Here is a 15,087-nt window from a genome sequence, read left to right as displayed (position 1 = left end):
TCAGGAGATACTGAAAATCCAGGTTTCTATGTGTCATGGACATCTTGTAAATATTGGCTCACATTAAAAATAAAAACAATCCATGAGCTCCCCCAAAAAAACCACATCGTGGATCTACTATGGCTTGTGTATCTCCATATGGTATCTTTTATTGTCTCTAAGGTCCACTGCATTTTAAATTTTGAGTATGAAAATACCAGTTTAGAATAAAGCACTTTCAAAAATTGTGGCTCATCTTTCCCAATCAGCTTCTATTTCCTATCTTATATGTAAACTGATCTATGTTTCTATAGAGTTAAGTATCTGTTATTACCACTGACAAGGTTTTTTATTTAATACATTTAAAGAAATCAAGGTCTTGATGGTATCTTCAGAGCAACTTCTAAGGCAGAGCGAACAGAGAAAAGGTAAGTGTATCTGTCTCTAACCTGAAAATCTGCTTTCCCAGATTGCTTGTTTTATTCTTTCCGACATTAGCTGGAAGGGAGTTGTACCCTCTGGCAGGAAAATGCACTAGCAGATGGGGTAGCACCCTCAATGTTGTACATTTAGTTCAGACATAATTGCCCAGAAGGATTTCTGCTCTTACATTCACTAAGAGTAAATGAGCAATTCAGGAAGAACGTTTATTGCATCTGACCTTTCCAGATACCACACAGTTTTATTTCAATATTCAGTCTTTTATTTGAATTTATTTGTGTTTTACAGAGCCAAAAGCCTTGAAAACCTCCTCTTTCTGAATATTCGGACAGACAAAGATGGCAACGGGTAAGGTCTGATTAAGACTCTTGCAGGCATCTTTGAGTGAGTAGTAGACTGGATCCCATTTTCTGGGGGAGACCTCCTTCTCAGAACAAGGGCCGTGAGGCTGGTGGAACAGCCCTGGATCAGGGTCAGGAGGTGGGATGAATATCTTGGTGCTGGCTCTGCCACCATCAATCTGGGCAACCCCAGGCAAGTCACTTAACGTCTGGAGACCTCTACTTCCTCATCCCATAAAATGAATGACCTACATGATCTCCAAGTTTCCTTTTAAATCTAAAAATGGAAGAAATCTGGCTATTACAAGTAGTGGACAATTGAACTCAATATAGTTATTATAAGACATATGATGTTGGGAGCATAGCCCTTCCCCATTGAAATCATTATAATATACTAAGGCCGTTTTCAGTTGGAATCTTGGTTCAGTCACTTTGTATGTATATCTCATATCTCAGATATATCTGTCAATACCTCAAAGTCAAGGGCCATGCTTTTATTTATTTATTTAATTTATTTTGTCTCATAAAAAGGGTTAACGAATGATCAGTAACTGAACTGGTAGCATTTAAGAGGTTAACTTAGAGTTGTAGACCGTTACTGATACACTAGAAAATTGACTTCTGTTACTGATATTATTTTGCATGTTGAAAGAAACCAAACTCCCAACAGTTTCATTAAAGAAAATCCCAGATCAGTAAAAAATGACAATGAGTGAAGAATTGAGGAGATCTCTGTTTTTATCTCAGATTGGCTGTTCACCTTGTACTTGATTAGTCATTAAGTTTGCCTTCCTAACATGATAATTATGTCTGTTGTCTTGGTTATCTTTAAAAATTATTTATCGGTGCCAGTCTGTGCTTAGAATGGTATTCTAGCTTTACAAGCCACTCCTGACAGATGCATTCTCAACTCTCTGTGATGCACAACACTTGAAGTCTATATGATGGAAGTGTTGGTAATAATAATCCCACAGGCGTTGATGCTGGTTAGAAATATATTGTTATAATGTAAATATGCAGGCATTGTTGCAGTGAATTTTTTTCAAGGGGAGAGCAAATGAACTGGGAGAATAGTTCTCTAAGTTGTTATATGTGCTTCACAGGAAAAGAGATTTCAGATATTTAAAAAATGAGGTTTGGGAAGTTTCACAAAAATGGTAGAAAATAGGAAAAGTGGCATGATTATCACAAGTAATCATTTCCTGGGCTAGGAAGGAGAAAAGAGAAGTGATTTGTAATCTAGAATAACTGGGCTTTGATGCAGGAATAACTGTTGGTATAGTAGGGAGAGTCCATAGTTCCTTTTCCTTTTTCCCCCCCCTTCCTTTTTTCTTATACTGAAAGAAACTAAAGTGTCAATAGTCTTATCACAGTGAAATCAGAGACAGATGAAAAGAGCAAAGGGGAATGCTTGGACAATAGGGGTATTTAAAGGAATTAGCTTTTGTGTTCCCTAATAGTTTTGATCAATTGGCATGTGAAAGTTTTATTGGCTGTGGTCAATTTATCTGAAGTACTGGAGCCATCATAGAGTTATTTCTACTTTTCCAAGGTTACTTCAGAACCTTGAACTTTTTACTAAAAATGACTTGTCTAAACCTTCAAGGTGTTTAGATTTCAAATGTGGATCACCTGATTTCTACCCGATGTGAATGATTTTCATGTTTAAAGAAGACAGTGTCTCAACAGATTTATTAGTTTCCCACCAACCCACCCTCAAAGGATAAAGAAAGCAAAAGCGGAAACCTATAGGGAACTAATATTTTTAACTGAATTTAATCATAACTGAGTAATGGTTGGGACCTTATTATTAGGATAATTAGTAGATCTCTTCAACATTTTGCATGAGTTCTAGACACTTGAATTAATTAGCTCTAAGGAATTGTAATGCTTTAGGTACTGATAACATCTCACTCCTGTTGTGAGAAATCTGCTATTGTCAAAAGAGATTGAATTGCTCTCTCTCCTCTCTGTGTTGCTCTGCCCACCCCCCCCCAACCCCCCCAAGGTTACAAAGAAACCAAGGCCTTGGAAGTCTTATTGAAGTTAATCAAAAGACTGACAAAAATGAGAAAGGGTAAGTAAAGCTTCTATGTTGATGGGGCTCTCTTTTTTCGGGTTAGCTTTGTACATGTTATTAAAAATGGGAGTGTTATGCTCTCCTCTGTCAGAGATGAACTGTTGCACTTTTAGGCCTGTCAGAGGTAGGCAAAGGAATAGGATGAATGCTGTTTCCATAGGACAACATATGTAAGTTACATGAAAGTAAGTGCAGGGAAACGTACTACATAGTCTCTTATTCTGTATTTTCTTTAAAAAATTTTTAAAAACGAGCCAAATTTTATATTTAAATTAAGAAATATAGAAAACAATATTGTAAAGAGAGAGGTATGTTGGCAAGTTTTTCAAAACTGATTTAAAACAAGTACAAATGTGGAAATTAACAAATGTAAGCTAAGGGTAATCACATCAAAGGTTTTCCTGGTCATCTGGCCCTGGAAACATCAGACACACTTTCAGAGACAATTGAATGTAACCTAACTGATATGAAGTTTTCGTGTTTTTCCAGAGAAGCGATGATCTCAAAAGGATCATCAAAGCAAATGACAGGGCAGATAAAACTAACAGAGAATGAGAACTGCTTTGATGTATCTGAATCTTGGTTTTTCCTCCTCAATTAATTGTGTGATTTTTCTCAGTGATATTGAGAGGGTCACATCTTTATCTTCTCTCATCTGTGTCTGATCCCTACTGCCCTGACCTTCACTTTGGAGGATCTGCAGTACATTCTATCTAAATTTACATTTACTATAGCCCAATAAAATCCCAGCGATTAATTTAACTATATTATTGATAGGCAATTTTACAATAAAAATGAATTTAACATCAGTATAATAATTTTCTCTATCATCTTGAATTAATCATTAATACCATGGAATGTTTATATATATAATACAATGGGAATACTTTGAAACTAATCTAAACTTTTTTCTACAGAAGTGACGACCTTAATAATGATGTTAAAGTGAATCCCAAAGGAAGGGAAAATACTATTGGGTAAGACTCATTAGTGTCTTTAAATCTGATTTCTGTGACAATAAGATAAAATGACTAGGCATTTTAACTTCACAACCATATTTTATGAGCATGGAATTGGGCAATAATGATGGGCCATATGACCTTCCTTCTTACTCTCAAAAAAAATGGCTTATTTTTGAAGAATTATCCCAATGTTTAATAGTGAGTTGCCTTTCCTCCTAAATTCTGGGCTTTGATTTGTCTTTTTGTTTTTGTTTGTTTGTAACATTATTCTTTGTGGGTTTTTTTTGTTTTAAAGTTTATTGAGGTGACAATTGTTAGTAAAGTTACATAGATTTCAGGTGTACAATTCTGTATCACATCATCTATACATCACGTTGTGTGTTCACCACCCAGAGTCAGTTCTCTTTCCATCACCATATATTTGATCCCCTTTACCCTCTTCTACCATCCTCCTCCCCTCTTACTCTCTGGTAACCACTAAACTATTGTCTGCATCTATGAGTTTTTGTTTCTTCACAAGACAAACAAATGGTTTGTTATTAACAATGAATTACTAATTGAATTTTGTTGTGTCTAAAGAAAGCAGTCTTGACAATACTTTCAAAGTGGATCTCTAAAATAATAAAGATAGCCAAGAGTAAGGCTTGACTAAAACTCATGTAAATTAACATCTTTCAGGATGGTGGTCTCAGAAGGCAGCCCAGGGGAGGGGCTGGGCAGGTACATGCTCTTGGAGTAAGGACATTCCACCACTTCTCCTTTTTTTTAAGTCTATGTCGACATGGCAGCAGTACTTAGTCATGAGAGTTCTACCATCCCCTATTGCCCCTTCTGGGTTCAGTTTCTGTCCCTTTTGGTGTTATTCAATCTATTTTAATGAGGGGAATATGTGTCCCCGGAGAAGTGAATCATAAATTTTTCTATCATGTGATGTATTTTTTTTGCCCTGTATAACTCACCATAATCTAATTATTTTAAAAGGTTTGGGTTGGGGTAATGGTTGAGTTTACATGAAAGCATATATTCTTTTTACTACTTTCTAATATTTATTATTGATAATATTTATTAGTTTCAATGTTGTCAAATTAATATTATTATTGACATTATTCTTATTTTTTTAAAACAGAATAGGCAATTATATCTGATTTCCTGAGCAGAAATTGATATTCTGTCTGGATCCAGTATAGAATATTATCTAATTTACATTACTTTAATGATGCCCATTTGAGATATTCTAACAAGATGTATCTGAGGGAAAGTTTCACATATACTTATTTTGAGAACAAAACAAACAAAAAAACACATATGGTCTTTGTTAACAAACAAGGAAGCTGAAATGGTCTTCAGCTCAAGATGTAAGAAAAGAATTTTCATTTGCAGTGGAACTTTAAAAATTACATTGATAGAGAACTTATATATTTAGCACTTCTTAATCTTTCCAATCATTCGTTCACTTGAGTAGTTTTTTATTTTAACAAAATTCATTAAAACTCATTTCCTTATTCAAAGAACACAAGACCTCAGTGGCCGTATTAAAGTGAATCCTGAAACAAATAAAAATATGAAGAGGTAAGACATTTAAAACTTTTTCCTCCTCCTTTGTCTGGCATTTATAAGCTCATCAAAATTCTGCATGCTTGTATTCAGGACAGTAAGTTAAAATTCAAGCCAAAACTGAGCTTTCTTTGTCCAAAACACATCATATTAAGCAGTTCTGTACAACTGATATACAGAAATGATCTCTCTTGCATTTTATTCTTGGGTGAAGTTTGAGATCAGGTAGATTTTGAGAAATTAAGTGGGAATTTTGACTGACCTCTTTGAGCTAAGTGAGTTATTTCTTTGAATGTATATGTGTATGTGTGTGTATTATTTAGGGTTCTTTAAAGAAACAGAACCAATAGGATGTCTATATCTCTATCTCTATCTATCATCTATTATCTATCTATCATTTATTTGTCTATATCTATCAAGAGATTGATTGATTGATTATAAGGAATTGGCTTATACTGAGAAGTCCTAAGATCTGTATTTACCTAGCTAGAGACCTAGGTCAGTCAGTGGTATAGTCCAAGTCCAAGTCCAAGTCCAAAGGCCTGAGAACCTAGGAGAGCTGATGGTGTAAATTCTAGTCCAAGGGTAGGAAAAGACTGATGTTGCAGATTAAGGAGACAGGTAGGCAAAGTCCCCACTTAGTCAACTTTTTTGTTCTGTCCAGGACTTCAACTGATTGGATGGGGCCTACTCATGTTAGGGAGGGAAATCTTCTTTACTCAGTCTATGGATTCAAATGTTAATCTCATCCAAAAACACCCTCACAGACACAGTCAGAATAATGTTTGACCAAATATCTGGAATCCCGTGACCCAGTCAAGTTGACATATGAAATTAACCATCACAGCGTGTGTGTATATAAGTGTATGTGTGTATGTATAAGTAGTGTGTATATATAAATATTTGTATGTGGGTGTGTAAGTAGTGTGTGTGTGTGTATATATACACATGTATATATATATGTATATATATATATATATGAACTGTATCTTCACATGTGTAGTATATGCATGTGTATGAGCTATGGTGTATGTTTAAGGTGAAGAACTTAACAAAGTGTACTTCATGAAGAGTTCTCCTACCCATGAATTGTCAAGTAAATCTGGAAAGCTTATGTCCTCTTGCTTTTTATTTTTTAAAAAGCAGATGGAATATATTTGAAACTGTGCTTGTTGGCATGTTGCTGAAAACAGTGTACTAAATAATTCCATGTGGTTTTATTTGAACTCCTTTCCACTTAGTTAATTCAGTACATGATATTATTAGATTCTAAAATGTGTCACCGATGCCTGGGGCAGAAAAGCTGGGGCACGTGCTGTCAGGCTGTCCTGTTCTCAGTAGCCTGGATGGTCAGAGGCTCAGAGAGTTGTACAATTTTGCAAGCAACAGTCTGAGGAGAATGCATTGATTTCCTTGGCTACCCAGCTGGTTCAGGGAGGTCACCTGAGGTAGTGAATGTCACAGGGAGTCCAAAAAACCTGGATTCAAATTCTGGCTCCGACACTAGCTCGCTAGCTGTGTCCCTGTGCCGCAATTTACTCATCTACAAAATGAGGGTCATAATACTATCATGCCTAGCACATAGTAGATACAAGTAACTATTAGCAATAATGAGGATCCTGTGAGTTATGTTTCCTTAATTATTTAGATACTATTCAAATATTTAATTTACTTGGACTCTCCAAGAAAAATCCATGTTTTCCTTTCTAATTGGTATTAAAGAGAGTATTTCAAATCATCCCCTATTGTTTTCATATGTTGGTGTGTGTGTGTGTGTGTGTGTGTGTGTGTGTGTATGCACGGCTATGTGTGTACATGCGTACACATGCATACAAATGTTTGCATGGATTCATGTGTGTATGCTTATGAGTGCAAGGTTCTGCAGATCTTTTAAAAGTAAGACAAGATGACATTCCCTCCCTTATTAAAAACTCTCAATCTTATCCCATTTCAGGTAGAATAAAATTCTAACCTTTAGTAATGGCCTTTTACTTGTTTCAACAAAAGTCAGCCAAATTGATTCTTTTTCTATTCCAGGCTAATTCCTGCCGTATAACTTCTGCATATGCTATTCCCACTCTGAGGAATGGCCTACCCCCACATTGCCACATTCTTAAAGAGGTCATTTCTGACCCTTGAATGTAATTAAGTCACCACCCCCTCCTCCAATCCCAGCTCCACAGGCACCAGACGTTCTTTTTAATTTTCGTCAATAGCATATATTGTTATCTGGAATTGTGGCATTCATTTATATGTTGGATGATATATCGCCTGCTTCTCCTCATGTTAGAATGGAAACTTCATGGGGGTGAAGCCTATGCCTATTGTTCACAGCTATCCCATTGTAGGGCCCATAGTAGGCTTTCCATAACTGTTTGTGGATTGAAAGAAGGCATAGATACTGAAGATGTATACATGAGCAGGCATTACTTCACACAATTTAACTCAAAATATTATTTTATATTACTACATTAATTAGCACAGTCTTCTATATTGACTTTTATGAACTTTGAAATTTAAATAACCTTACACTGATATGTGCTTTATTTAACATGTTTAAAGAGTACAAGGTCCTGACAACATAATCAAAACAAACTCCATAATCAACACAAATATTACAAGGGAGGAGTTACAATACTTAAGTGTTGTGTTATTTATTTTATTTTATTTTTTGAGTACTCAAATATGGACATAGAATCCTAGGAACTTTTATTTTCAGTCACTGGTATTCCAATCTCACATATTTTGTTTAAGCAAAATCCAACAAAGGACGGAAAAATCAATAAGAAGTATTCTGGAGTAGAATGATTGTTTCTGTTGGGTTAATTGTTTCATTATTTGTATGTAAAAGGTCCAAACTTTTTATGGCTGCTTATAGCCTGCATATTCTCAGATACGTGGACACAAGTAAAAAGTTGATTCAACATCTGGTTGTTTCCAAATATCAATATCTTCGATTTATAGACGCAACCACAGAGACCTTGTGATGTGATCTTAGTAGGGCCATAGGGCATGGAGAAACAGGGTGTGAAAGTACCTTCTGAGGATGTTCTTTACCCATGTGGCAACCTCTTTAGATCAGAGGCACCTTGGTTGGTTCTGTATATGGAAACAAGTGAAGATGCAATAAGAAAAACAAAGTTCCATTAAGATCAGAAGCAGATATACTAAAGGTTAACAATAAAATACTGACATGTGTTCAGGAACTATGTGGAGTTTTATATTACAGTAAATATATCTTAAATTTCAGAAATGTATAGATTTTAATCTTCTTATTGTTCATTGCCAACACAGAACTACTCAAATTTGTGGTTTCAACACACAGTTATAAGTACCAAAAGCAGATACCAGGTTGTATATCACACACTTTAACAAGCTGGCATATTAATCTTAATCCATTGTTGTGAATAGAAAACTTGCTGAAGAATGTATGTATGAATATATATATATATATATATATATATATATATATATATATATATAATCTCCAAAGTTGATTTGAAAGTCCCACAGCATGTTGGAGGTTGATATTAAGAGGATGCTTTCTGGAATGTTCCATGAGATGTGCATATAGACTTTTACAAAATGTTTAGTGTACCTGGCAAAGGTATAACACTAAATGAATCATGGTAGAGACTGAGTCCTAGTACAGCATTTGCTACTGGCATAATAGCTCCAAGATTAAAATGTTGTCTCACTGAGACTCATGAGTTTCAGAAACGTGTAAATCCCTACATATATGTGTATAGTCACCTTTAACAGTCTTCAACTCTTTGACGTGATTTTAGAAAGTGCTTATACTGTGTTTGAATTTTCATAAATAACTGTACCCACTCGGTATTAATCAATTATTAACCTCATCATTTCTTTAATGTTTTAAAGGGGCCAGAGTCTTGACAATCTCATCAAAGTGACCCCTGAAGTAAACACAAGTAACCCAGGGTGAGGATTATGTCTTATCTTTCTTCCTTCCCTGTCTGCGTTAATTTGTGGCACTCATCAGAGAAGCCGTGTTGAAAAATCTTTGGATTGGAATCAGAAAGTCTGGATCCCATTACTTACCAGATGGGTACCTTTGAGCAAGTCTCTTGAACATGCTGAGCTGAGGCTTCTTTAGTTATAAAATGAGGATCATAATATCTCGTCCACCTTTGTTACTTGCTTATTGAAAGGATCAAGTGAAATATAAAATCCATTTAAAGTAAAAAAGCACTACAAATATAAATTATTAACAAAATAGAGTTTCGGTATAGCTACTACATTAGATGGAATATTTAGAGGGGCCAGGTGAGAATTTTTGACAAAATATTACACAGTTCCCGAATTGATGTTTTTAACTTAATCTTGCCCTACTTTTATTATTGTTTCATTTTACGGGTAAATGAGAAACTGAGCCAGGGCATCAGTGATTTGTATAGAGGCCAAACTTTTTACTCTTTTAAATGAAGGGCATAGACTGGTATTAATTCAAGTACCAAACTTAATAGCAAAATTCATCTTGAGTACATATATCCTTTAAATTGAAATACTTAGTTGAGTTAATTCTATTTTTACTTATTGTGTATTTGTTTGCTTTTTTGTTTAAAGTTTCAAAGATCTTAATTACCTCATCAAAGTGAATCCAAGAACCGGAAAAAATGTACAAGGGTAAGATTTAATAAGTTTTTCTTTATTATTTCATGCTAACCAATGCTTAAAATATAATTAAATCATTTCCGCTGATTGACACTGACACTGAACTCAACAATAGTTCAAGAAAAGCCATGTAACCTCCAAAATGCTAAAGATTTTAGTCTACTTGATTTCTAATATAATAGAGGTAACTTTGATTTAATTAGGTTCATAGTTATTCTTCCGGAATCGACAAGACACTTGTATTTGTTTATTTGTTTTTATTAAACAGAGGGATGGCACAGGAGAAGGGAAAGAGAACTAGACTGGAACCCATAGATACTGGGTCTAGGCCTGGCTCGGTCCTCATTAACTGCGTGAATGGGACTGATCACTTCCCCTGTGTGGGCTTCAGTTTTCTCATCCTCAGAGCGAGGAATTTGGATCAAGTGCTCTCTACTCACTTCCAATGCTAATTCTGTTACGAAGTTCCAGTGAGATGGTTGGAGAAATGGAAAGCACATGCACTCTGGAGTTATTAATAGTTTATTTAGGTTTAAATGCTAGCCGTCCCATTACTAGCCATGTAGGAAAAACTTTATCCGTGTCTCAGTTTTTCCCTTTATAAAATTGGGGTGATAATACTTCCTATGTCATAGGATTGATGTTAGGGTTAAATCACATAAATCACATAAATCACTTAGATCAGTGCCTGGCACATCACAAATTTCTAAAACCATTAGCTATTGTTTATCGTTTCTATGCAGTTATAGGTAGGTCCAAAAAGAAAAATTCATAATCAGCACCAAAACACTCCAACCTTTTGAGATGATCTCTGTTTTAATAAGTATTTCATAATAAAATAGTCAATATAATTGACTATTACAAAATAATTTAATATTTTATATTCAATATTCATAATAAAATATTCAATATTCATAATGAAATATTAAATTATTTTATAACTACAACTGTATCTCAGTTTTCATAAATATTTGCAAACATGTGATGTAAATGGACCATTGGTCTGATCATTTCTTCCATGTTTTAAAGGAGCCAAAGTCTTGACACCCTCATCAAAGTGGCTCCTGAAATAAACAGAGCTAACCAAAGGTGAGGTTCATGGCACATTTCTATCTCTCCATTTTTTTTCTATTCAACTTTAAAAATGTGATAAAATTCATTGTCCCATCATAAGACAGCCAGTGATGGAACCCAAAATCAACAGCTCTGTGTTAGAAAACTGTCCAAGTCCTTGCTCAGGGTAGAAGGGCGGAGCAGTAAGCTTTAGTGGAGGAGAGAGAATTATTTAAAATATTTCTTATCAGTACGGGATTTGTGTTCCATGCTTGGGATTTTCTCCAAATGAATTGGGATTTCCTATGAGATAAAACATAACCCCTAAACAACTTCCTAGAGCTAAGCATTGTCTAAAGAAGGACTTATGTGAAAAAAACTTCTTCCTTCTTCTTCATTTATTTATTCCCTCTCCTCTGACTGTCTACTATCCAAACAATTCTAAAGTTGGGAGGTCATTTAAAAATATTATTCTTAGTTCATTAAAGTAATAAGGAATACAAAGAATGATATTTGTCTTTTATGTGAGTTTCTCTAAGGCACGTCTTGTTAAGGAAGTGAAGAGACATGACAAAACCATGAAGCTATAAATATATATTGTGATGTTAGATTGAGCATGAGTTAAACACAAAAGATCCCAAGGTGTATCTCTTCTTTCTGATAAATTTTCTATCTTTCGTTGCATATAGGAACGTTCTCTGGTTTTTACACTATGTAACTGTCATATAGTTTTTTATGCTGGATCAGGGATAAGCAACTTTTGCTTAAAGATCTAGACAGTAAATATTTCAGGTTTGGGGGGCCAAAACAGTCTTTGTTTTAACTAATCAACTAGCAACCATAGACAACACATTGCCAATGAATGGGTGTGGGTTTGTTCCAATAAAACTTTATTTACAAAACAGACTTCAAGTTGGATTTAGCTGGAGAAGCATAGTTTCCTGACCCTTGGATGAGATAGTATTTTATGTTTGAGAGAAAGATCAGTTCTGAATCTAGTTGGGGTAGCTTCCGAAACACAGTCTGCTGCCCCCGCCTTCACATATATTTTCATTCACTTTATAGTTACCCAAAGATTTCACCACTCTTTTATTTGAATCTTTAATGCTGAATTGTCCTTAGATTTTTTTTTTCACCAAATAAGAACATAACATTCTTGACATTATCTGAGGGTCAGATACTGAATCCAGAGGCCATATAATACTTTATATTATAGATTAAGATTTAGTGAAAGATAGGTCTCCTTTGTTCCTCTTCTAAGGGGACTTAGTTTCTAAAGCAAAAGATGGCCTTAATCATCTGACCTTTCCCGTGTAGTGTGTGAGCCTCTAGTTTAGTACCCACGTCCTACCACATATTACGTTAGGGCATGTGTCTATCTCTTTCATATGATAATGAATTTTCTGAGTTCGGAGAATTCTTACAAATAATGTAATCTTGCACCAATAGCTTAATCCTCTTTGAGCCTCAGCTTCTTTATCTGTAAAGTGGGGATTGTAAGAGTTACCTTCTTCATGAGTTACTAGAAAAATTACAGAAGATCAAGCTAGTAAAGCCCTCAGTGCTTAAATACTTATTAGACATCATCTATTGGTATTAATGTTACTGTTACTATTTTTTAATTCATTATTGCATCCCCATACCACCACTCAGTGCCTAATTCAAAGAAGATACAAAAAAAATGGTCCTATTATGTTGAACCTTATGAAATTATGGACATTTTTGACCCACCAAGTGACAATTCCACATAGTTCAACATGAGAGGATATGTACATGATAAAATGAGTTTCAAGGTTAATCCTATAAAGTAATTAACTGATATAAGCCTTTATAGGCTTTTTTCTCTTCCGGATACATAATATATTGTCCCTATAATGCAGAGTATATCAAATCCAGCTTCTTGTTCAGGCCTTTTTTGAGTGCTTGTGCGGCAGCACAGTGTAATAGGACAAATGTCTCTGTAGAGCTACGATTGTCCATTTGCATGTTTAGAATGAAAGTAAGTTATGTAATTTGAAGTCTTGCTAGTTCTGATTTAGCATTACATGAAGTGTGACACTACAATATCACAGGTTTATATCTTGGAGTAGCCACAGTGCTATATATTAATGATATGGACGTATATTACCTACATACCTTAGAATCAGGAAATAACTGTTTTTAAAAAAGTCTGAGTTTTGTTTTGTTTTTTGTTTTTTTGGAAGAAAAAGGGAGGGAAATAAGGAACACATGGAAATGAGGAGCAATTTTATATTGTACATTACAACCTCCACTAATTCTACTACAAAAATATAATATGGAAAATAAGAAGTTTATGAGTAATTTAAATTTGAGGTTCTCTTGAAAGAAATAAGAATAAAACAAAAATAAATTTTCACATATACATAATTATGCAAGAAATGGATAGTAGCAATCTGTTTTTCCATAGAGCTAAAAAGAGAATTCAAGTAATGATGAAGTTTTAAATTAGCAACAATCATTTAATTAAATATTAAGTTTGAAAAAGTATACAAATTATTATTGATTTGACCCGCTATTGAAACTTACATTATTTTAGGAACCAAGACCTGAACAATCTTATCAAAGTGACCCCCTCAGTAAACAAAAGGTAAGCTTATTAAGATTATTCAAGACTCCTGAGCAGGTCTCCAATTCATGCAAAAAAATAAGGTTAATTATTTGGCTAGGACATTTTGAAATGGGACATGAAAAAAATGAGAACACATTGATTTGTTGATGTGTAATAATGCTGTACAGATTTTTCTTTTATTATTACTTCCACTTATTTCATTATAATATTGTTTAAAACGATAATATTGAGGCTAATTCTGTATAATTACTAATGGAGAAATTCATTTTGACGCAATAATAGCATAACTAATTTATTGTTGTAATTTTATAATTAATATACGATAAGTTTATAAAACTGAATAAACTAAAGAATGTTGGCTTTCTACTCCTTTACAAACCCAAGGATTAGTTTTTAAATGACTCCTAAGAAAATTGGTAACATAACATTCGTATTCTTGAGTAGAATATTTTTGTATGATGTTAAATTTACTTCTGTCTTCTTGAAAAGTGAAGACCCATTATACACTGGAACAAAAGTTGAGAAAAGCATGGCAGAGTAACTCCAAGCTGCTTTTCAATTCCTATGATGATAGTGTTGGTGAAAAGCATTGTGCACCTGTAAGGACTCATTGTGAACAGAGAGAGAGTGGAAAGGTGTTAGCAGGAAGGAGCTAGGGGATGGGATCCAGTTGCCATGGTTTCAATCCTGTTTCGCCCTCAGTCACTTCTTAGGTACCTGACCCCATGGAGTGTCTTAAATTCTCAGATGTTCAATTTCTTTATTTATAATGGGGAGATGGGAATATATATCTTAGTAGGTTGTTTGGAGGATTTTAAAAAGATAACTAGTGTATATAAAGTAGAAACTCAATAAATTTATTGGTTTTTGTCTAGGATTTCATTGGATGATTCACAAGTGTCAAAAGTAAAAATGCCAGTCATAAAAGTTGCTGATTTCCAACTGAATTTGACCTTTTATTTTGTTTTGTCTTAGCAGTGAACAAGGTCTTGATGAACTTATTAACGTAAGCTCCAAAGCTGTCAAAAATGTGGCTGGGTAAGAGAATGATGTTTTATATTTATTTGACTTATAATCATTCTACATAGAAATTGAATACTAAGTCTTGAAAAATCATGACAACTTTTACATGTCCCTGGAAACTTAGATATCTATTTGTTAATAGCAAGAAAGAATGGCAGCTTCACATCTTTCAACCTCAAGTAAAGCAATTGAATGAAGTGATTGGGGTGGGAACACAGGTAGTTTGTATACTGTTTATGTTACAGCACATAGACTAGCTATGTTTCTGGAGTTGATCAAAATTTATTAATAATAATTTTTTAAAAGATCTAGAACTTCATTAGACTTATCACCAGCAAATATCATTCACCTTGTTTTCAAGTAGTTAGTGGAAATTTTATGAGGTTCATTGTTTCTTAGATGGTTTGCTGCTCTCAGCAAAGTTATGGA

General features: G+C 34.3%; 1 protein-coding gene across 22 annotated transcripts in view; it reads left to right on the top strand.

The window, feature by feature from the left end:
- The window catches only part of SCEL (sciellin), a 103,663-nt gene that overhangs the window by 58,747 nt on the left and 29,829 nt on the right, over positions 1 to 15,087 (top strand). For 13 of the 22 annotated variants that reach the window (XM_081045945.1, XM_081045939.1, XM_081045951.1 and 10 more), the window contains 10 exons: positions 348 to 407; positions 709 to 768; positions 2,770 to 2,838; positions 3,759 to 3,818; positions 5,313 to 5,372; positions 9,240 to 9,299; positions 9,945 to 10,004; positions 11,022 to 11,081; positions 13,603 to 13,653; positions 14,611 to 14,673. In XM_081045945.1, coding sequence (XP_080902071.1) covers positions 348 to 407; positions 709 to 768; positions 2,770 to 2,838; positions 3,759 to 3,818; positions 5,313 to 5,372; positions 9,240 to 9,299; positions 9,945 to 10,004; positions 11,022 to 11,081; positions 13,603 to 13,653; positions 14,611 to 14,673 — 603 coding nt within the window. The remainder of the gene's footprint in view (positions 1 to 347; positions 408 to 708; positions 769 to 2,769; positions 2,839 to 3,758; positions 3,819 to 5,312; positions 5,373 to 9,239; positions 9,300 to 9,944; positions 10,005 to 11,021; positions 11,082 to 13,602; positions 13,654 to 14,610; positions 14,674 to 15,087) is intronic. The other 9 variants (XM_081045949.1, XM_081045944.1, XM_081045943.1 and 6 more) reach the window with 2 other exon arrangements.

The sequence above is a fragment of the Rhinolophus hipposideros genome, assembly GCF_964194185.1.
Source record: "Rhinolophus hipposideros genome assembly, chromosome: 4".
Classification (NCBI taxonomy): Eukaryota; Metazoa; Chordata; class Mammalia; order Chiroptera; family Rhinolophidae; genus Rhinolophus; species Rhinolophus hipposideros.
This window is presented reverse-complemented; position numbering and strand designations above follow the sequence as displayed.